The sequence below is a fragment of the Sarcophilus harrisii genome, chromosome 3 (genome assembly GCF_902635505.1).
Source record: "Sarcophilus harrisii chromosome 3, mSarHar1.11, whole genome shotgun sequence".
Lineage (NCBI taxonomy): Eukaryota > Metazoa > Chordata > Mammalia > Dasyuromorphia > Dasyuridae > Sarcophilus > Sarcophilus harrisii.
In genome coordinates, this window is record NC_045428.1 from 225,190,116 (window position 1) to 225,213,934 (window position 23,819).

Here is a 23,819-nt window from a genome sequence, read left to right on the forward strand (position 1 = left end):
GATGTTGGAAACCTTGCTTTATTTTAACTATAATGTTGTATTAGAAGTAAAGATTTTAAAATGTTGAATGATCCTCAGAGTTCATTCAATTCAGCTCTTATCTAAATTATGAATTCCATTTATGATTTTCCTGACATAATTGTTCTTTGGTCTCTGAAGACCTCTAGAGACTGGGAACTTAATATTTTCTTAGAGGCAATCTATATTTATTTTGAGACAATTTACAGTAATTAGTACATTTATCTCTAAATCAAGGATAAAGCTGTTTTCTTATAATACATTTATTTATTTATTTTGAGTCTTGGAGTGGCTTCTAGGACCAAGCAGAAAAGCTCTAATCCTTCTATAAGTCAGTTTTTCAAATACTTAGGAATAGTTACATTCCCTCAGAATCATTCTTTTTCCCTAGCTTCTCTTCTTCAGGCTGAACATCCCCAATAAGCCATTCCTGATAGAAATTAATAATATTGCATATCTTATTGCCACACTCAATATATGGATATTAAAATATTTAAATGGATTTTTTTTTAAGGGAGAGAATTTAATCTTTCTTTTATAAGCATTTCCAAGTTTATTTCTAGGCTTGGCTTCTGCCTCTTAGATAATTTGGTACCTCCTCTATACTGAAGCCAGAGACAAACCCTAGTCAGGAATGGGAACTAGAGGCTAACTTTGCCTGGCACACTTTTGAACTCCATAGTGGATGACTGACAGGTTAGGGTGCTTCATCCCATCCCCGGCCTCTTAACACCAGGACATCACTGCAATTTCTCCTAAATGTCGGCCAGATATCTGATAAACCACAGTCGCATTTGGAGCTAGGGTGGGGAGAATGAGGTTCTGTCTTTGTTGGGGAACTTTGCTACTGAAAGCAGCCACTACAGATCTCTTTACTGAACACACTTGATGTTCCTCAGGCCTGTCATTCTCTGATCTGTCAGATACTTTGGGAGAAGTTTGGAGAAGGAAGAAAGGGTGAGATCTCTTCTATTTACTTCAGAGATGGTGGAAGCTATAGAGTATCTTTTCCCTTGTCGCTTTATTTCAGTTAATCTATGTATGAAGTAATAGTGGGCTTCAGTTTAACTACATAGTCTATCCCAAATGGGGTCAACAAAAAGTTGGACGTGACTGAACAACAATATTCCTTATATCTTCTTTTGTATTCTTGTTGGCTTCATCCTCCTATCAAATGAAAAAATGTATGTGCAAAGATTTATAAATCTTGATTTGCTATGTAAATGTGAATTACTCCTGCTGCTGCTGCTGCTGCTGCTACTGCTACTCCTACTCCTACTCCTACTCCTACTCCTACTCCTACTCCTACTCCTACCCCTACTCCTACCTCCTACTCCTACTCCTACTCCTACTATACCTACTACTTACTGTAAGGCCCCAATACTACTTGCCTACCTTGTAATAGCTTTCAAACTAGTAATAAAACATAAAAGCAGAAGGAACCTTAGAGATCAACTCATTTCACAGGTGAGTACATTGAGGTCTTGAGATATTAAGTGACTCATCTGAAGTAACATAACTGCTAAGTGGCTCAGTCTTGCTGTCTTCACTCTAATCAGTACTCCCTTCTAATATATTTTTAAACTTCTTTATATATACAGATCTCATTGTTTTACTCCTCTGCTCTCCTCTGTAGTCTCTGGAATAAAATTAAAATGTCTTTTGTCTGATATTCAAGGCCCATTACTTTTACCCACCTTTAGGCCATACCTTATAGCTTGCTTTTCTATCCTTCAGACTTGATCAGCTCTTTCCTTCCCTGTCCCTTTGCTTAGAATCTATACTTGTCCCAAACTATTATTCATAAGATATTCTTTCAGTGAGAACAACTGTATTTGAAAAATCATCTAAAGAATTATTAATCTTCCATTTTTATACTTTGGACTAAGCTAAGAATCCTTCCATACCTACTCCCACTAATTGTGTAATAGGAAGTGAATTCTACATCAAGGCTCTGTACTTTTAGCAGAGTGACCTTGGACAAATCATTTAACCTTTCACTTCAGTTCCCTCAACTATAAAAGGATTTTAATGAGATAGTTGTTCCCTTCTAGCTCTAAATCTAATGCTCTTATGATAGTGTGATCTTTTGACTTGAAACTGAAGACCCATGAAGTAGCATGATATGATTGAAAGAGCACTAACTTTGATATTAGGGAACCATACTTCCAGATAATGCTTCTGAAAGTGTTTGACTTTTCTATGTTAGGGTCCTTTTCAAATATAAGATTCTATTCGGTTTATTATTAAAGTGCCATTTTTCTGAAAAAGATCTTGAATAAACTAGAAAAAACCCCAAAGATAGTATTGTGTTTTTATGTGGAAGAGAAATAAAGCTAATAAAACATAGGGCCTTGTTTCCAGGTTGGGAGTAGGTATCTTTTAGATCTTTTTTCTACTTCCTCCTTACATAGGTAATGAATCAAGAAAATGTTGGGGGTGGGGAGAGGAGATCCTTCCTCCCACTTCCCCACCCCCCCAAAAAAAAAGACTTGCTGAACTGGGCTGTTTGGGGTATAAAATGAAACATAAATATAAAATGTGGACTCATTAAAAATAAAACTATCTTAATATATTTGATTGCAAACTGGAGCATACTAACACACTAATTATTATCTCTATATTTAAAAAAACAACTACTTTGGGTAATATACTTTCAAGTTCTTCATTATCTATATTGTATCTATATTATTAAAGAATGAATGATTGGCACTGTACTAAGCACTAGTAACATAAATACAAGTAAATAAGACAGTCTGTATTTATGGAGTTTATATAATCTAATGGCATAAGACTATTCATAAAGGTGAGCTACAAATGGTATTAAGTATATGAAACCATAGAGTCACTCCCAGGGTTAAAGTCTAGGTTTCAATGAGATGTGGAAAGGATGTTCAGAGCAAGCTAGCTTCATTCATTCATTCATTCATTGAGATTTAATTTAATTTATTTATTAAGCAGGAGTAAAAGTAGCAAATAATCATAAAATTTTATTTGTATTTCTGATTACACAGCCACATTCCAATTAGTAGAAATAATAAACCCCATGAAGTAATGGCATATTCTCAGTCACACTGAATATTTTCATTAGGCTGGAGCCAATTTTCTAATTCTGTATAATTATAACATTGCATAATGCAAATGAAGTAAACTATATTCCAAGTGGCTAAAATATATCCTAAGAATCCCCATTTACTTTTAAAAGATTTGTTAAGCAGTAATGGTGTTGAGTGCAAAGTGTTTGTCTTGTTTTTTTATTAAACTTTTTAAAAAATATATTTGACTTATAAAAATGTCTTTCTTTTTCTTCCCCAAACTTTATAGATGTGACTTACTTAACAGAAGAAAAGGTATACGAAATTCTTGAATTATGTAGAGAGAAAGAGGATTATTCCCCTTTAATACGAGTTATTGGAAGAGTATTTTCTAGTGCTGAGGCCTTGGTACAGAGTTTCCGTAAAGCTAAACAACATACGAAGGAAGAACTGAAATCTCTTCAAGGAAAGGATGAAGATAAGGATGAAGATGAAAAGGAAAAAGCTGCATGTTCTGCTGCTGCTATGGAGGAAGATTCAGAAGCATCATCCTCAAGGATAGGTGATAGCAACTCTCAAGGAGATAACAACTTACAAAAATTAGGTCCTGATGAAGTATCTGTAGATATTGAAGCAATCAGAAGAGTCTACAACAGATTGCTTTCTAATGAAAAAATAGAAACTGCCTTTCTTAATGCACTTGTGTACTTGTCACCTAATGTGGAGTGTGACTTGACTTATCACAATGTGTACTCTCGGGATCCTAATTATCTGAATTTGTTCATTATTGTCATGGAGAATGGCAATCTTCATAGCCCTGAATATCTGGAAATGGCTCTGCCATTGTTTTGCAAAGCAATGAGCAAATTACCCCTTGCAGCCCAAGCAAAAATGGTCAGACTGTGGTCTAAATACAGTGCAGATCAGATTCGGAGAATGATGGAAACGTTTCAACAGCTTATTACTTACAAAGTTATAAGCAATGAATTCAATAGTCGTAATCTAGTGAACGATGATGATGCCATTGTTGCTGCTTCAAAGTGCTTGAAAATGGTTTACTATGCAAATGTAGTAGGAGGAGAGGTAGATACAGATCATAACGAAGAGGAGGATGAAGAGCCCATCCCAGAATCCAGTGAATTGACACTTCAGGAGCTTTTGGGAGAGGAGAGAAGAAACAAGAAGGGTCCTCGAGTAGACCCATTAGAAACTGAACTTGGTGTTAAAACTATAGATTGCAGAAAACCACTTATCCCTTTTGAAGAGTTTATTAATGAACCACTGAATGATGTTCTAGAAATGGACAAAGATTACACTTTTTTCAAGGTAGAAACAGAAAACAAATTCTCTTTTATGACTTGTCCCTTTATATTGAATGCTGTCACCAAGAACCTGGGATTGTATTATGATAATAGAATCCGCATGTACAGTGAACGACGCATAACTGTGCTCTACAGCTTAGTTCAAGGACAACAGTTGAATCCATATTTACGACTCAAAGTCAGACGTGATCATATCATAGATGATGCACTTGTCCGGGTAAGTTATGTGGTAATTTGAAATACACAGTAGAATATTAGCAAGTTTAGCTGTAAGAAAGATGGAAAAGCCATTAACTATTTAGGAGGAATTGTATGGCACGATGGCAGCATTTTGTAATCTAGAAGTTATGGTGAGTGTTGTAGAAACCATAAGCACAGCTGAATTTTCTTCTCTTGAATAATGTGATAGTATTGTGACTTTTGCCCATCAGATTCAGAATTATCAATTCAATATTCTTGATAAACTAAAGATTAAATTTATGCAATTATATTAATAGTTGCCTCTTTGACTAGAAGAGAGTGGGATTTTTCATTTCTGCAAGGGCAAAATAAATGATTTGCCAGCCAGCTCCAAGTTTATTTTAAAAATATAAATTAAGGACATAGAAAATACAAAAAACACAGAGGAAATTGGGATCACTAGTGAAGGCCACAAATGTAAAGACAGACCTATATAAGATAAGAAAGAGTAGTAGCCCCAGTACAGGCAGTTAGCTGGCATCACTTATGTGGCATTTTTAGTAATTTTTTTTCAAATATGACCTGTGAGTCATAAGCATTAGAGCTGAAAGGAGACCTCAGACCTAGTCAAGCTCACTCAGTTTACAGTTAAGGAAATTGTGGCCCAGACTGAATAATCCTTGCCCAAAGTCATAAAAATAATAAACATAAAAAGCTTGGATTTGAACCCAAGTTTTCTGCTATCCAGCGTCATACTATACAATTTGAACTCCCTTTTCTACAGAATGCCATTCCTTGTCTTCCATCTTACTCTACTGGCCCCTGCTTTCTGAGATTGTTTTCCATTTACTGTGTGTGTGTTTGTGGTATATACTGAATTGTTTACATGTTTAGTCTCATTAGACTGTGGGCTCCTTGACAGCAGGACCATATTTTTGCCTTTCCTTGTATCCCTAGTATTTAACCCAGGGCCTGGCACAGAATTAGTGTTTAATAAATGCTTATTGACTGAGTGACTGTATTCTCTCCACCACACTAGAATCCCTAAAATAAAAGTTACATATTCCTGTAAACATCTCTACAAATTTTTATAGCTTTACTTTCAACTATTTATGCTAATGGAGGACAGGGCTAATAAAGATGAATGAAAAGTATAAATAATTGCCAAATTGCTACTATTAACTAAGGGGGAAAAAAGGATATGCCTTTTACCATCTTCTATAAACCCTTACATGGAAGTATAGGTACAGTAGTTTAAGTGGCATAAATATAAATATCAGGAAGAAGAAGGGGAAATAGCTCCAGCTCCAGAACAATTGAAAGGTAATATCATATCATAGCATTTAAAAATCCATATTTAACCTGTGTTATTTATTAGAGTAATGAAAAACTACTTATTCATCTTTAATTTTCAACATGGAAACAAAAATACTGATTTTATTCTGATTTTGAACAAATTAAATAGCTTATCTGCTCATGGATAAAAGTATAATTAACTTTCATTATTCTACACTGGTGTAGAATTGGGGTGTGGCAAAGTTAATTCTTAAAAGTTATATTAGACCAAATTTTTGTAGCTTGACCTGGTGGGAAAAATAACTGGCTTGAAACCAGGAAGACCTGCTTCTTGATGCTTAGTGACTTTGGGATCCCAATCAAGTTACCCAACTTCTTAGTGCTCTAGTTAACTCTCATATAGACTATAAATTTCTGAGAAGATGATAATCTGCATTTAAGCTCCAGGTCTACAGGTTAATTAGTTTTGGATCTTTCCATCTTACTGATTGCAAAATAACCAAGTGTCTTAATACTAAAGGACTTTTAATTTTGCAAAACACAAGTTCCCCAGTCTTCCTTGCAATGCAAAAATTGTTGACTAGTGACAAAAAGCCCCAGAGGAGGCAGGTGACAGTAACATATGTCTCTTTCAAAGGCTTGCTTGGTCTTTTTCATTTTAACCATGTGATTCAGAAGTCCACTAATCTTAATCTGCAGACTTCAACAAATTAACAACTTTGGCCGAAGTATAGATATTATACATACATGTAGTTTTGTGGAGTTTTCAGGGTACATGGAGGTGCCAGAGCACAAAACTAAACACTATGACTTCTTGGTTCACTCCTTTGAGCTTTGTGGAGGCTGGTCATTGTGCGGTGATTATGCCTGTTCTTCAAATAAGTAAAGAGCTAAAAAATTAGAGAAAAGACCTACTAAAATCTACACTTAGACTCTACAAGTGGTAATCTTATCTTCCAGTGAGGGTCACGCACCTCCCAAAGCATAAAATTCCACTTATAGATATTTCTAATTATTGGAACTTTTTTTTTTTTTTTTTTTTTTTTTTTTAACATTAAGCTGAAATTTTTCTGGGGCCTTTACCTTGTTTCACTCTCCCAGGGCTAAGTAGAGTAGTATTGCGTTTAGAATGAGAAAGATTTAGCTTAGACCCCTTGTTATTCATTTCCTGTGGGTCCTTGGGCAAGGTCCTCACTTAGTATCTCTTTCATATCTTCCCCATCAGAAAAGTGAAGAGTCCAGTTATAACTCTGCAGTCTTAGATCTATTTCATCTTCTAAAAGATGGGCCATTAGATACTTGAAAACTGCGGCCATGAGCTTGAATGCCAGCCCCCTCCAAGGTCCTCTCTCAAGACTGAATATCACCAGTTCCTACAGCCTTACTTATATTATTAGAGTTGCCCATGATCCCAGGTAGTGATATAAAGCATATCCTCCTCCATTTCCTGATCTACATTCAGTTCTACAGGAACAAGGTCAAAACCTATTTAAGATCTACTCCTGATAAGCTTGACATGTTGATTTTGCCCTTTGTTTTTCATACCTTCAGAGATTTGGGAAATAAGATTTATTATTTTATTCAAGAAAGAACTAAAATTAGCAAAGTGAATTTAAATACTGGAGAGTTAACTATATTGACAAATAACTTCTAAGCACTTGTAAACAAGACCATAAATTAAGATTTACCCATATAAATCAGTTATCTAAAATTTTTTGAGAATGGTATTCAAAGTCACTTCTCAAATGACCACTTTCTTTGTAGAATTGTAGGTGATCTATTTAGGCAGGTTTTTATAATCTCTGTTAAAATGATCCCATTTGTATAAAGAAATATAAACATTATAGGATATTAGGAATTACTTAAAATTTTTTAAACAATAATATTTTAATATTTTTTAAGTTTTGAGTTCTACCAGTCATTTTGTAGAAAAAGAAACAAACAGAACAAAAAGAAAGCTTAAAAAATATATATGCTTTAGTTTTTATTTAGACAATATCAGTTCTTTCTCTGCAGTCAGATAGCATGATTCGTCATGAATCCTTTGAGATTGTCTTATATCATCATGTTGCTAATAATAGCATTCACAGTTCTTTACCATAAAATATTGCTATTACAATTTTCTCCTGTCTGCTTGTTTCACATTGCATCAATTCATGTGAGTCTTTCCTGGGTTTTCTGAAATCATCCTGCAAGTCATTTCTTATAGCACTATAGTATTCTGTCACAATTATATACCATAGCTTTTTCAGCCATTCCCCAATTAATGATCATCCCCTCAATTTCTTTCACATTCTTAGTTATCACAAAAAGAGCTGCTATAAATATTTTTGTACTCCCCCTTGCCTCATTTTTCTTGTTGTCCCAATCTCTTTGGGATGCAGAACTAGCAGTAGTATTGCTGAATCCGAGTATGCACAGTTTTAAAACCTTTTGGGAATAGTTAGGAATTAATTTTTTAATGGACATACAATTCAGAAAAAGTTTTAGCAAAATTTTGCTTTGAAATAAATATACAAAGATGACAAATTTGTAGCCTATTAATAATATTTATAAGAAATGAAAATAATAAGTGAAAAAGGAAGCTACATAGAATCAAAAATATTGAGAGTTTGAAATACCCTTAAAAATTATTTCATCGAACATTTTTATTTTATACATTATAAAGCCAGGTCTTTGTTTATTGGCAGAGTTAGAAAAGCACTTGTGTCCAAGATACTGCATTTTATTAGGGATAGGTTAAACTGTCTGGATTCTACCTTCCAGGCATGGATAATTTATTACTTTTGGGAAGAGGAGTTGTTATAATCACATTATGATAACAATATTTTTACAGCACAAAAATCTTTTGAGATACAGGTATTGTAAATAGGGATGATAGAAGTACCTATAATCTTACAGTGTATTCTGAGGAAAAGATTGGAAGTTGGATTTTGAGAATATATAACATGTATTAAAGTCACAATTGAAGATAAAAGGTTGAGGAACCAGATAATTCTGTGCCATTGAAAGTATCCTGAACAACTAGTTGCCATAGCTTTAGTAGGAGTAGGTATAATTACTAGGCTAAAAGATAGGACTTTAACATTATAACTTAGGTCTAACTCAAAGGAAATTTTAACCAAAGTAATTAGTAGATTAATTGTTCCCTGGCCCCATCTGATTTATTCCCTTGATACACATATAAGATACTGTTTTTGTTCATTTTTTTTTTGTATTCTTGTCCTATGCTAATTTTACTTTATTCATTTTATATCCATGTCTTTTTGTAGATGTTTCTGTATTCACATTTATCTTTTTTTAATCTCAGGATTATTTTATTTTATTGATTTCCCAAATTGATTTTCTAATTATTGGCTTTCTAAGTTGTTTCCTATTTTTGCCCACTACATTAAAGCAGCTCTGAATATTTTTATATAGATAGATACATCTTTTAGCTTTAAAAAAAAAATCATCTTCATAACTTAGTTTATTAGCAGATAAAGAATATTGTCTTTATTGTTGTAGAAAGAATAAACATAATTAGTATATCATTTTATACAAAAGGTTGTCTCTTAAAGTATTGAAAACTATTTATTCACATTTAGATGTTATGTATAATCTTTATTTTTGCCTAGCACACCTTTGATGATGACACAGCCTATCTGAACTAGCATGAGTTCCAAATAAATCTTGACTATATTTTCCTGATTTCTTAATTTATCCTAATTTCTATTATCATAATTTGTTGTCCTTTTAAAATATAGGCAAATCTTGCCACATTCATATCAGAAGTCTTTCTGTATAATATAAACATTTAGTGTAGAGACAATTTATTTTATTAGTTGCAGATAATGGTTCTCTCATTTTAAAAAAATGTATTGAACTATGTTTAGTGCACTCTAGGTACAGAGCATGTAATAGAAAATATTTTTGTCTTTTTAGAGTTGAATCACAAGTAGAGGGAGTATGAGGCATAGATGAACATTGAGAAGAATTATACACTTAAGTTCAGAAAAATGTTAGATTTAGCTAACTGCCAGGTAGGTATAGGAGAATGAAGAAGAAATATTTAGAGTATAGAGAGAAATCATAATGTGAGATTTGGTTTAGCAGTGCCTAAATAAACTATAAATGAAATAAGATGGAGATGATAAGGTAGTACTCAGCTGTCAGTCTCTAAAGAAAACCTGCAACAGGGGCTTTAATCCCCTGACAATCATTCCTTCTGCAATGACACACATTTTCCTTCTCTCTTGCCACACTATCATCTCTTACCCCACCTTTATTTAGAGATTCTTCCTAGAAAAAAGTATAATAATTTGCTTTCAGGTACCATAACAACATCAGTATTAATTTCTGGCATTTATATGGTGCTTTAAAATTTGCAAAGGCCAAAATAATCCTTTTGAGGTAGGAACCACAAGTATTATTGTCCCTTTTTATAGTGGAGTTTAAGATAGGTTTGTCTCAGAAGAGACGTTAGCAAAGTTTTTTAACCTTTAAAATGTCAAAAAGGGAAATTGAACCCAGAATCTTCCTTCCTCCAAGTCTAATACCTTGTTCTTTGTGCTATTTTTGGTTGCTGCTCTTCTCATTTATATTTAGTGGTGTTCAGATTCAGTCAGTACTGAATGGTTTGTCATACATTCCCATTATTACATTAAATTGGAATAGCAAAATCACTAGGACAGCACTTGACCTAATATCCCTTGGTTTTTCATGCTACCAACTGGCTTGATCCATTCTAATAGAGAACAGAAATAAATTCATAGAAAACCCCAGAACAACTTTCTGTCCAATTGTTTCATCCACTTCATTAGAAATATTTTTCTTATTACCAACAAGTTAACTTTAATATGATTAGAGCAGCCACATAGCTTTAAAGATACTTTGTATTTTGGTGTGAGAATAGTTATAAATTTAAGACTTCAAAAATTCTATTTTATATTTCATGGAGCTTCATAAATATCCATGTTCTTCCACAGACTAAAGAAATTGCCTGTCATAGGCAGATAAGCATAAATAGTATATCAACACACACACAATTATTATAGAGTCCAAAGATTTCTAGGTTGTTGTAGCATTTTCTTTAGGTACCTGTAAATCTGGCATCTTTGTGACAGTTGTGATTTAAGATTTGGCTGTCACTCAACACACAAGTGATATGGGTTATTACAATTTGCGTGTATGTTTTTTGAAGGAAAAAAAATGCTCTTTTTAGAATTTCCTGGATAATTAAAATTCCAAAGATTCAAAAACATTTAACTGCATGCAAAATCACATATGTGTATATATAAAAAACTAAATTGAAAGTTGCATTGAAGTCTTCTGAAAAGTATGATATTGTATAATTACATATTATTTTAGACAGTTTCTAAATATATAGTGTTTTACCTTTACTCTTTGTAATTTCCCCTAGTTGGAAGAAATACATATATTTCTATAAATGTATGTACATATACACATGTATGTACATGTGTACATATGTGTATAAGAGAGGAATGAATATTAAAAGGGGACATAGAAAGGAATTTAAACTTCTCAGAATCTTCTATGTAGGTTAGAGTCAAAACAACAACATCTTTTTGACATATTTTGTGTATTTTAGTGAGATCAGACTTTCCAAAATATTCATTTCAGACTAGTATGTATTCGGAGTTCTTTTGAATAAGGAAAACTATATTATTATATTGCTGTGCATTTTATTATAAAATTTATTAGCTCTTTTATAAAAATAAAAGTTGTCATGATATAAATCACATGCAACTTGATAAAAAAAAAGTATCAGAATATGTAACCAGAAGGAAATCATGAATTTGTTTTGTGTAATAACCTGACATGCAAAATGCAGAGAAAAGATGTACTGTTATCTTCATGCCACCTGAAGAATAAAAGAAGTTGTTCTGCATGTAACTTGAAGGAATAGTCAGTACTAATGGGCTCTTTACTCGGTCTGTCATTAAGCATTTATTCAGTGCCTATGTGGATGAAATTATCTCTAATACTGAAATAGTGGTAACAAGAGTTTGAAAGCATTGAGCAATGTCTTTACTATCAGCTTAGATAAAAAATAAAAAACATTATTTCCACTATATCTTTCAGTTCTAGAGTAAAGCCAATTTTAATGGACTTAAGACTTGTAAATTCATAAATGTTTTACTGAGAAAAAAGTATTGTTATATGTCTAGTAAAGAACTATATGGTTTACCAGTTTTAATTAATTAGCTATATAATGAGCCTAATTAAAACTATTATTATGAACACAATATTTCAGCAATTCAGGGAATGTTTCAGTGTCTTTCAGTTTACAAGGGTCATCTTTGTGGGCATTGATTTTTCTTGTATAATGGTTTGTAGGAGTGCTAGATATGAGAATTGATTATAAAATCATAGATTTAAAGCTTTAAGGTACAATAGAAGTCATTGGGCCTAACCTTCCACTTTTTATAGATGAAGAAACTGAGAGTAAGAAAGAAGTTGTGGCTTGCTCCAAATTATTCAGCTAATAAGTTTCTGAGGCATGATTTGATCTTAGACTTTGTGACTCCAATCCCACCACACTCTCCATTGAATCGCCTCAGATGCTAAGTACCAGGTCACTCAAGTCTACTATGAACTGATTTCTATGAATATATTCAGAACAAGGGAATGGATTTCACCAGTTTCACTTGTTATAAAGGAATTGAAGAAATGAAAGGCTAATGTGAGAGCATAAACTGCTCTCATGTGACATATTTATCTTAGTGGGAATTAACTTGTTTTATAGTCTGTAAAAAAAAGTTTGCAAATATGTTTGTACTCCATTGCATGTACTGAGATTATATATAATTTGAACATATATAATTTGAACATTTACTTTTCTGCAGTCTTCTTTTCTTTTTTCTCTAATATCCAATCCATAATTTAGGATTAACAGAATCTAATTTTGTCTTTCCATTACTTGTTAGTTTCATAGTTTAAAAAAAGTTAATCACTGTATTATTCTAGACACAGTTTCGGGCTCTTTTTCCACCTTTTTTTTTTTTTTTTTTTTTAACCTTTTAGAAGGCAGAAACAAGCAATCAAATTAGACTGTATTTATGTTGGAAAAAATGACTTAGATCTTAAGTATCTTAAATTACCAGATTTCTCTCTCATACATCAGTATCATCTAGCAAGTTCATTATAAATTTGCTTTCTTTGTATCTTCTTTTTCCTCCCAATTCCTATTTTTCCCTTGTTGCTTCTACTTTAGTTTTGCTTGATTTCTATCCTAATACTTTCAGTTAAAATTATGTTATATACTTATGTTTTTCTACTTCTAGCTAGAGATGATTGCCATGGAGAATCCTGCAGACTTGAAGAAGCAGTTATATGTGGAATTTGAAGGAGAACAAGGAGTTGATGAAGGAGGTGTTTCCAAAGAATTTTTTCAGCTAGTCGTGGAAGAAATCTTCAATCCAGATATTGGTATATATTTTGATAATGTGTTCATTTTCTGGGATCATTATTTATGTCCTAGGTTTTCCCCAATTTTATCCTTTCTTTAGAATTGATCGTTTTACTTAACTTGAGGGTCAGCATTCCTAGATTTTATTCCTGTTTTAGAAAAATTGAGTGACACTATGCTATATTTTACATATTTTATCTGTTAATTGTGAGCTAGGCAATAATATAAAATATTTAAATCTTAAAGTCATTAGATGACCTGTTAATATAGAAAGGGCATTTTACTAGCTATGTAACCCAAAATAAAGTATGTTTTTCCATTAATTTTGAGAGTTGAGGACATAATATATTAGATGGCAAATCCCAAAATTCTTAATGTTTTAGGATTGAACAATTTGAAATAACTCTTAATAATACTTTAATGACTTCAAACTGCATTGAGCCTCTTAGGATACTAGTATATGCGATATTGTATCTGAAAACTAAAGAGCTTTTCTTATTACTTCATACTAAATTTTGATTTGGTGTGGTTTAATAGTTTGGACTAAGTTCAAAAGTAGCCAAGTTTTGAGTTTATTATAAGGGAAAGAAAAAAAGTGAACATTCAATTAGAAAACCATATTAAGTAACTTGTAGAAATCTCACAGTTTTCCTGTGATGTCCATAGGTTGAGGCTCAGAAGAAAAGCAACTTATCCATGATCAAATATAGTATTAAAACATCAGAACTGGGATTTAAACTAGATTTTCTGACTCCGAAACAGTTGCTTTTATCACTGCATCAACATTATGTATAAGATATCGTGCTCTGTACCTGGAATTTAAAAATGAGAAATGTCATAGCATATTCCCTCAAGGACTTTGGAATCTAGTGTGAAGATAAGACAAGACATTACACAAGTAAAAGTAGAATAATGAATAGAAGATAAAAAGGGATGTGCCCCAGGCTTATGGAAAGAAAAACTTAAATGTTAGAACTTTTTCAAAATGAAAACTTTGAAAATTGTGGAGTCTTCTTTGGGGATTCTTTAAGCAGAGACTGGTCAACCACTCTATGGGTATGTCATAAATGTATTCCAGTAGAAGGTCTCTCAGGCCTCTTCCAACCCCCTGAAGGTCAAGAAAGAAAAGAGAATCAAGAAGAGGTTAGCCAGCAGTATTTAGTACTACCATAAGGTTAGGGAAGTAAGAAAAAGCTATTGAATTGGGTCATTTGATTGATTTCATCAGTAACCCTTACAGCCGAGGGTATTTTCAATAAAGTTGTAGTCTGGTAGCCTGCTTGATGAGTTTTTGAGAAGTGAAGGGGTGGTGATAATTTTTTCTAGAAATTAGTGAAGGGAAGGAAGGAGAAACATGAGACAGTAGTTTAAGGATAACAGGATCAAAGAGAAGGTTTTTATTTTTAGACTAAATGAGAGTTAAGCATTTTCCTTGATGTCGGGGAGATAAAAGTAGAAAGAGCTATTGAAGATCAGTTGGAGAACCAGAATGATCACTGGAACAGTATACCAGAATAGAGAGAAGGGGATAGTATCCAGAGCATATGTGAAAAGGTTAACTAGGCAAAGGGGAATTGGGAAAGACAAGATGTTAAGGAAGCTTCTGACTTTTCTAATAAAAGATTGGTAGGGAGGGAGAATGGAATTGAGTTCTTTGGACAAGAGTTTGTCTGGAAATAGTCACTGAATTAATAGAGGATCATTAAGAGATGATGAATAAAGGCTAGCCAGCCTGCAAAGTGATGATCCAAGATAGTAGACTGCAGTGAATTCAGTCAGTGTAGTTTCTGGTTTATGTAGATATTTAGCCATAGGAATGTTAGTTTAAATCAAAAATACATTTAAAAATGTTTTTCCTTGTCTTTTAAGGCAATAGCATTTTGTTTTATATAATCACTTAGGAAAGATACAACCATGGCAATTCTAAGTATTTTTGCCCTTTCAGTTTGAGATTTCCTGTTATTTCAATTGCAGTCATATTGGTTTACTGATGGTTGAAAGACCCTCTTAAGTTATTAGCTGTTATTGAATGTGAACATCTATATGAATACACGCTCTGCATATTGAAATATGTGCTTTTAGAAATAATATCATGGTAGAGGTTTACTTAAATTTAAGTTGGCATTTTGAGTGCTAATATAAATAATTTCATAAAATTTGATTTTTGAAATATCATGTTAAATGCCATGAAAATCTTATAGTGAAAGTAGATCTCTTAAGTGAAATTACAGGATATTCCTAAAATAACAAACAAATTATGCCAAAGACATTGAAAACCTCTTTTCTTTTCATGTAGAAAGATCACACTGCCAGCCAACTATCAATAAGATTAGCTTTTTTTAAGTTATTTTTTTAGTAGTAGGGGATTTTGCACATAATCTAGTTCTATTAGAAGTCTTTAAGGCTAGAAGCAGTGCCTTTGTTTGAAATATGGTTCTAGAATTGAGTTCTTTCATTTACTTTGTTTTTGATTGAATTTAATGATTGAGTCTTAGCCCTTTAACTAACCAAGTTATTTAACAAAATTCATTAGAAAGCAAATGATGATATAGCTTAGATTAGTCAAGGTAGATGTCTTTTTTCTTCTCTTCTTTACTCTGAAGTATTGTTTCAAAATTTTTTCCTCTAAAATACAAACTGTTAAATTTTAACATAAATTATATACTATATTACTTGTGATTGAGTGATTATTATTTATTACTTTACATTATTTATTACTTTACATTACCTTACATGAAGAAACAGAGGAGAAGGTCTACTAGTGTTTATCTTTCTACATAATGGCTGCAAGAATTAAGAATCATTTTAGTCGAGAAAATTAGACTTCATCTCTTTGATATCTATTATAAATAACTGTTAGGCAGTTTTGAAATCAGTTACTTGTATATCATGTTGGATTTTTTGAAAAATGTGATTTTATATTTTGTTCCCTTTCATATTAGTAAGAATCTTTTAAAAAATTATTTTGGTGAATTGAAAACCTTTACAATGCAATTACCATATAATTAAATAATGTTTAACTTTCGGGTATTGTAAGAAAGGCATGAGTGGTATTCAGTATAATAGTAAAATTTAAAAACCAAAGACTTGTAATCCTTGTAAATTGTTCTAAAATTCTAAATTTGAAATTGTTCTTGAAGTTTGGAATAATAATATGTGCATAGGAAACACCATACATAATGTAGAATGGAAATTTGATCATCTTGCCAAAATATATTGAGAATATGGCATGGGAACAGTCTCTGACAGAAAGAAATCATGGATCTTAAAATAATAGGTGATGATAAGAAATGTATGTAAACAAGTGTACTATGAAGTAGAAAATGGCTAGTTTGTAAAATCTACAAGAGTTCTACAAGAGTTAAGAGAAGAGAAATTGTGTGAAGCAAAAAATAAATTAGGCTTATATAGATTCACATTTGCTTCTCTTATTGAGTTATGCTCAGTTTACAATATCCTTTATATTAAAAATAGCATAACTAAACTTATCAATTATCTAAATTTAATAATAATGATGATAATGATAATTATTATATCATTTGATCCACATAACAACCCTGCCAAGTATATATTATTATTATCCCCATTTTACAAATGAGACAATAGAGATTAAGGGATTTGCTCAGGGGCCACACATTTATTAAGTGTCAGAAACTGAATTGAATATATATTTTTCTGACAAGATCATCCCCTTCGCCACTTACTTGCCTAAGTGGAGAATACATTTATATACATTATATATTGAATACATTTAGGAGCTTTAGCTTAGGATGCATTTATGCTTGTATTTACATTACAGACTGAAACTCCCAAATTCTATTTTACAATTATGAGATTTAAAGTAATACTAACTAAATATTGCTTAGAATTTTTTAGTGAGATTTTTAAGAACAATAGAATATTTTGTATTTTCATTTTTTTCTGGAAATGTGTTATTTTTTATGTTTAATCACTGTAGCAGGAATATGAGATCTCTTTACCTCTCTATAAATGGAATATTAAAAATTACGAATTTGGGGAAAATCTCCCTACATTCATATCAAAGTCCACTGGGAACTCTTTATTCTTGCATGTTTCATTAGCTTCCTGAAATTATATGCTTCTACTTTTTTAATTGTATGTTTGTAACATAATCTAAAATTTGCCCTTTGGTTTTTTAAATGCTGATTTTTAAAAATGTATAAACATGAATTTTCCTACTCATGTACAAATTAGTTTAATATAAGTAAATAATTAAATTTATACTTTTTTCAGTCATGATCTTAAAGAAAATATTTTTTGTTTAAAATCATTTCTTATAGGTATGTTCACATATGATGAATCTACAAAACTGTTTTGGTTTAATCCATCCTCTTTTGAAACTGAGGGTCAGTTTACCCTGATTGGCATAGTACTGGGTCTGGCTATTTACAATAACTGTATACTGGATGTGCATTTTCCCATGGTTGTCTACAGGAAACTAATGGGGAAAAAAGGAACTTTCCGTGATCTGGCAGACTCTCACCCAGTAAGTATTTTGTTTTGTTTTTCTATTTTTATCCCTTATACTTGATATATAAATATAAGAATTCACTTGATATTTAAATATTTGTGCTTAACATTTCTAAAGTATTGGCTGCTTATTTAAATATTAACTGTAATGGTAGTGTTATTGATTTTGTAAAATTGTTTTAGTTCCTTGAAACTTTTAGAGTAGCTGAAAGATGACAAAAGGAAACAAGACAGTGATGCTTTCCTGTCGTGATAGCCCTCTCCCTGCTTCTGCAGAGCAAGTGTGCAATACTGATCTTTACTGCTCATTATGACTTGGTACACCTATTTTCAAGAGAAATAGTTTTGCTCTTTGTTATGTTTTAAAATTTACCAGTAGGCTCACTTGTTTTTTTTTTTTTTTTTTTTTTTTTCCTTCTTAAATTTTTAGGTTCTCTATCAGAGTTTAAAAGATTTGCTGGAGTATGAGGGAAGTGTGGAAGATGACATGATGATCACTTTTCAAATATCTCAGACAGATCTCTTTGGTAATCCAATGATGTATGATCTAAAGGAAAATGGCGATAAGATTCCTATTACAAATGAAAACAGGAAGGTAATCCATGTTTTGAGTTCTTCATTGCTCTCCATTTCTCTGTGCATTGCAAAATGTTATGTATCATGAATAGTTTTAGATCTCTGTCTAAACACTACATTTAAAAGCTAAGTGATCACATAATTTCATTTAAATCTTAAAGTCAACATTTTCTAATCCTTTGAGTAATTAAAGGGAATTTGTAATTCCATCTTTCAAAGAACTTTATAATAAGCACCATGGTCTTTTTCTTTATGAACAGTGAACCACCGTTTTTAGATTTACAAAAACACACTTCAGAATTTTATATATCTTTATAGCGTGTGTGTGTGTGTGTGCACGTGCACGCGCACGCACTGGAAGAGGTGTTGTGAAACTTTATTTACTGCATGTTCACATCAGCAAAATGATACCTGTGTACTTTATCTTCATGCATGTCTCTTTTATAGAGTAATTAATTGTGTAAAGTTTTCTGTAAATCCAATTTCCATCAAAAGAAAACTGTTGTGTTGGGATAAATCTACCAAAATGGAATAAAAATCACAATTCAGCATTTTTTCAAGAACATAGACAGAAAATATATTTGTATTGGAATATCAACATCCAAAATAAATCATATGATAATAAATTCTATCTAATTAATTTAATATTTTAGTACCATATCTTATAGAAGAACTCATGACAAGGAGGTGGTATGGTATATAGTACCATATGATAGAGAGAGCACTGGCTCTGGAATCAGAAGACCTAGATGACTTTGGGCCGGTCAGTTAACCTCTGGATACCTCAGTTTTTTCAGGTGTAAAATTAAGAAGATTAGACTAGATGGCCTTAGAGGTCTCTTCCACTTTTGGATACATATAATCCTATAAATATGAGAGTATTGAAAAAAATTCACTAGTTTCCTAAGTACTTTACAGGAAAGAGAATATAATTTTCTGATTGCTTAGAACCTATGAATATCATTTTGTGGAAGTCACTAATTTTTTAAAGTAAATATTCTGACTTGAAGATAAGATAGGGACAATGGTTTAGCATGTTAACAGACAGCTGAAGAGACTTCAATATTTTGTAAACCAAGATTTTCAAGTGCTTTAAATTGAGTTAGCTTCCAGATTTGTAAATTGTTTTAATTTCTGTATGTTGAATTTCTATGAGGTAATGAGGTGGTATGGATAGCATTTATCACCATCTTTCAGAAACATCTATGAATTATGAAATTTGTTCTACAAAATTGTATTGGGTTTTTAAAATATTCTTGAACCTGATAATCTTTGGAAAAACTTATACTACCCAACCAAATGTTTTGCCATTTATATTCACTGCCACAATAAATTCCTCTGATTAATGTTTTCCTTCAGGAATTTGTCAGTCTCTATGCTGACTATATTCTCAACAAATCAGTAGAAAAGCAGTTCAAAGCCTTTCGGAGAGGTTTTCATATGGTAACCAATGAGTCTCCCTTGAAGTATTTATTCAGACCAGAGGAAATTGAATTGCTTATCTGTGGAAGCCGGGTAAGAAAACAGGCACTTTTTTTTTTTTTTTTTTAAATAAAACTCATTTATTCCAAAGAAGGTGGTGGTCCAGAAGATGCTAAGAGATACTCTTTTGTTTTCAGAATCTAGACTTCCAAGCATTAGAAGAAACCACAGAATATGATGGTGGCTATACCAGGGACTCTCTTATTATTAGGTAAGATGCTCTGTGTAGAATGGCACCATTTTGTCCATTCAATTTCATGTTTTAGGTCCCTTTATGTATTTTTAAATAGTAAATGATCTAACCTTTAAAATTAGTCATGAAAATTTATTTTTCATAAAACCAAAAAAGTCAAGGCTTTGATATATTATGTCAAATACATCATGTGTAAGCTGACTATGTTTGTCTATGTTTAGAGCATGCATTTTCTACTATTTTTAGTGACATTGCCAACTAAGGGTGGAAAAAGTTTAGTTCTATAATTTGTTTCCATGCTGAGAAGGTAGCAAAACTTGACCTTAGGGCCATGGTAACTGATTGTTCAGTTGTTATCACTAGTAAATCCATGGCCTCCAATGTGGCTAATGTCTAGGACCATGGCCTCAGGCCATTTCCCTATCATTGCTGCCCAGTACCATCAGAAATTATAGGTATAAAATACAAATTTCAAGGAATGGAATGAGGTTAAAAAATCATTAGCTTCCCCTTTCTGCCAAATGAGCATGATAGTGAGGATATGAAGCCATGATCAGATGATAGTTTTCAGTGTGATCCCCATTCCTGCTTACTCTCTAGGAAAATTTTCCTATTGACATCTTAGCTTTTTTACCCACTACAGGACTTTTAAGGACAAAGTAGCTTCTTAACAGAAAGAATTTGGAACAGAAAGAATAAAAAAAGGGTCCTCATGTTTTCAAGAGACTCTAAGTTGGGTTGTTTTTGTTTTATTGCTCATTAACAGGACAATCTGCTTTCTTATAAGTAAATGAGATAATATTTTCACTACTCAATTTAGATTTTGCTTTTATTCAAGTAACTACGTCTGCTGTGTAAATACTTTTTCTAGGATAGAACTCATCCATTTGAGATTTCATTCATCCAAGAGAATTCAGTATCTGGGCCTTATTTCCACCAGATACTGCCAAATAGGGATCTCAATCCTCTTAGTTACTTTTGTTTCATAGCAGTATAGAACAGAATAGAGGAATATGACTGAGGGTTCTCAGTAGGAGTGGAGCTGTTCAAACAAAAAAGAGCAGATGAGAAAAAGATTTGGGGACTAGAATATGGAACATTCTACTGCCATCCTAATTCAGTGTGACCTCTTGCTTAGAGTAATTATAGACATCTTGTGCTTCAGCCTCCTTATTTTAAATTAAGGAAACTGAAACTGAGAGATTAAGTAACTAGGTCACATAGGCAATGAAGAGCTGTTTTAATTCCAAATCTAGTGCTCTTTCTGTTATATCATCCTGTCTATCATTTGGTATTTAAATAGTATGACTTTTCAAAGAAGATAAGCATATAGACATACATGCATCTGCATGTATGTATATCCCAAAGCCAACTAAAAAAGATTTTTCTCTCCTGAAATATCATTTTACTCAAACATTACCACTGCTTACTTATTCTTGCATGGGTAATGGAAAGTTACTTTGATATGTTGTATTCACCTTATATATTGATTTTCTTATTACAAGGATTCAAGTATATTATCATTCAAATAATATCTTTCAAATATAACTAATACAAATTTCACAAGTCTGAAACAAGTTGTACTTTTCTCCTCAAGCCAATACCAACATCATAAAGGGGATTCTACTCTATTTACAATTTTAAAATATTTATTTTGAGGACGTTTTGTGCATGAAACTTTTTCAAGAATATTTTTCCAGTATGCTATATATTTCCATTTTGTCTTGATACATTGATCCTTAGATTTGTGATCTCATTGATGTACATCATTATCAACAGTGATTGGAGCCTATGTCTCTTGTCATCCTGTGCATTTCTTTTCATGTTGTCCCATAAATTTTCCATAGAGGGTATCGGACTTTCTTCTGTATATTTTGATATTGTATGGATACAGGCGGTTTATTAGAAAATTACAAGCGGTTAGTTCATGAGTCATCCTTCAGTCTCATCATGTGATCACTTTCCCATCTCCTTCTAGTCTTCAGTGAAACTCCTTGAAAAAACTCTTTCATTTCCTCTCTTCTTATTCCTCAACCCTTTGGAAACCGATCTCTGAAGTTACCAGTAATCTTAATTGCCACATCTGATGATCTTTTTCTCTGTCTTCCTTCTTCCCATTTTATTTTAGTGTTGACAACCCTTTATTCTTAAATAAGAACTCCTTTCTTGGTTTTGTTGTGTTGCAATCTCCTTTACTGATTCAATGTATTCATGATCCTAAATATGGATTTTTTCTGGCAAATATGGAAATATGTTTAAAATGATAGCACCATATTTAACCTATATCAAATTGTTTGCTGCCTGGGGAAGGAAAAGTAAGGAAGGGTAGAAGAAAAATTTAGAACACAAAGTTTTACAAAAATGAATGCTGAAAACTATATATTTGGAAAAATAAAATAATAGTAAAAAATAAAATAATTGAAAAATATTTTTAAAAAAATATGGATATGCTCCAAGATTCCATCCTCTTTTCCTCTCTCCCTGCTCTTTCCTTTCCCCTGTTCCTCCTTTCTTGTCTCATCTTTCTGTCACCCCCATCCCACTTCTCCTTTCATCCCACTTTACCTCTTACTATCCTTTATGTGTTTCACTTTCATCTCTATGGAAACAATTTATAGATCTGTTATATTGCAGCAATCTTCTTTCTCAGCTTGTCTCACATCAAGACTTACCTATTAGATATTTCAAAGAGGGAGTTTTAGAAACATCTCAAATACAGGATGTACAAAACTGAACTTACTTTCCCACCCACACTTTCAGACTTTCTCGTATCTCTTGAAGGCACTATCATTCTATCTTATAATCTTGGCATTATCCTCAAATTCACTTTGTTCCTTACCCCATACATCAAATCATTTGCCAAATCTTGCTATTTTCACCTCCACAATTTCTTTTGCATATATTTGCCTTATTCTCTGTTCATATAGTTACATACCTTAGTTTAAGCACTTATTATCTTTCACCTGTATTATTATAGCAGCTTTCTTATTGTTCTACCCACCCTAAGTTCCCATTTTGCTGCTGAAATACTTTTCTTTAAGTACAGATCTTTCCATGTCACTTATACTCAGTATTCAGTGATTCCATGTTGCCTCCAAAATACAATATAAACTCCTCTTTAGTTTTTAAAGCTCTTTACTACTTATCCCTTCTTCCCTTCTCCCACTCCTCACCCCAGTCTGTCTTTCCCATCTATATATTGCTTCCTCTCCCTACTCTTTGAAGATCTGTACTTCTTATTTTCACATGATCCTTCATCTCCATGCCTTTGTACTGGCCATGCTCTGTGCCTGGAATGAACTTGCTCAAGCATCAGAAAAATATTGATGTTAACAAGGTAGACCTTTGTTTCAAATAAAAGTTTTAGATCTTCTAAATACAGTAGTTTTTCAAAGGGAATTCAGTTTTATCCTCCTATTCAATTCTTGATCAGGTTCATTTTCCATTTACAGTTTCTGTTCAAGTTATATTTATATACTTTTCAAGTTATCCTGTTGGAACATTCATCTATCTGTGGATTTTTCATGCAAATAGTGTGGACAGTAGATTTTCTTTATCCATCTTGGGGTTTGTTTTTGTTTTGTCATTTTGAATATCTAAGCTGAATTCTTTTGAATGATTATCAATCTCATTTTAAAAATTGTTTAGTATTCTGAGGCTTAAATAGTCAGCACATTGTCAGCTATATGTAGGAATATCTGGAGAACTTAACCTCATTTTATTTAGACTCTTATTTTATGAAGGTTACTACCTCCTTTGACAAATATATATATATATATATATATATATATATATATATATATAATCATACACAT

General features: G+C 32.3%; 1 protein-coding gene across 5 annotated transcripts in view; it reads left to right on the top strand.

Annotated features, from left to right (window-relative positions):
• Positions 1-23,819, top strand: part of UBE3A (ubiquitin protein ligase E3A) — a 76,991-nt gene that overhangs the window by 48,941 nt on the left and 4,231 nt on the right. For all 5 annotated transcript variants that reach the window (XM_003765632.4, XM_031959104.1, XM_031959103.1 and 2 more), the window contains 6 exons: positions 3,343-4,592; positions 13,138-13,282; positions 17,564-17,769; positions 18,184-18,348; positions 19,689-19,844; positions 19,949-20,022. In XM_003765632.4, coding sequence (XP_003765680.1) covers positions 3,343-4,592; positions 13,138-13,282; positions 17,564-17,769; positions 18,184-18,348; positions 19,689-19,844; positions 19,949-20,022 — 1,996 coding nt within the window. The remainder of the gene's footprint in view (positions 1-3,342; positions 4,593-13,137; positions 13,283-17,563; positions 17,770-18,183; positions 18,349-19,688; positions 19,845-19,948; positions 20,023-23,819) is intronic.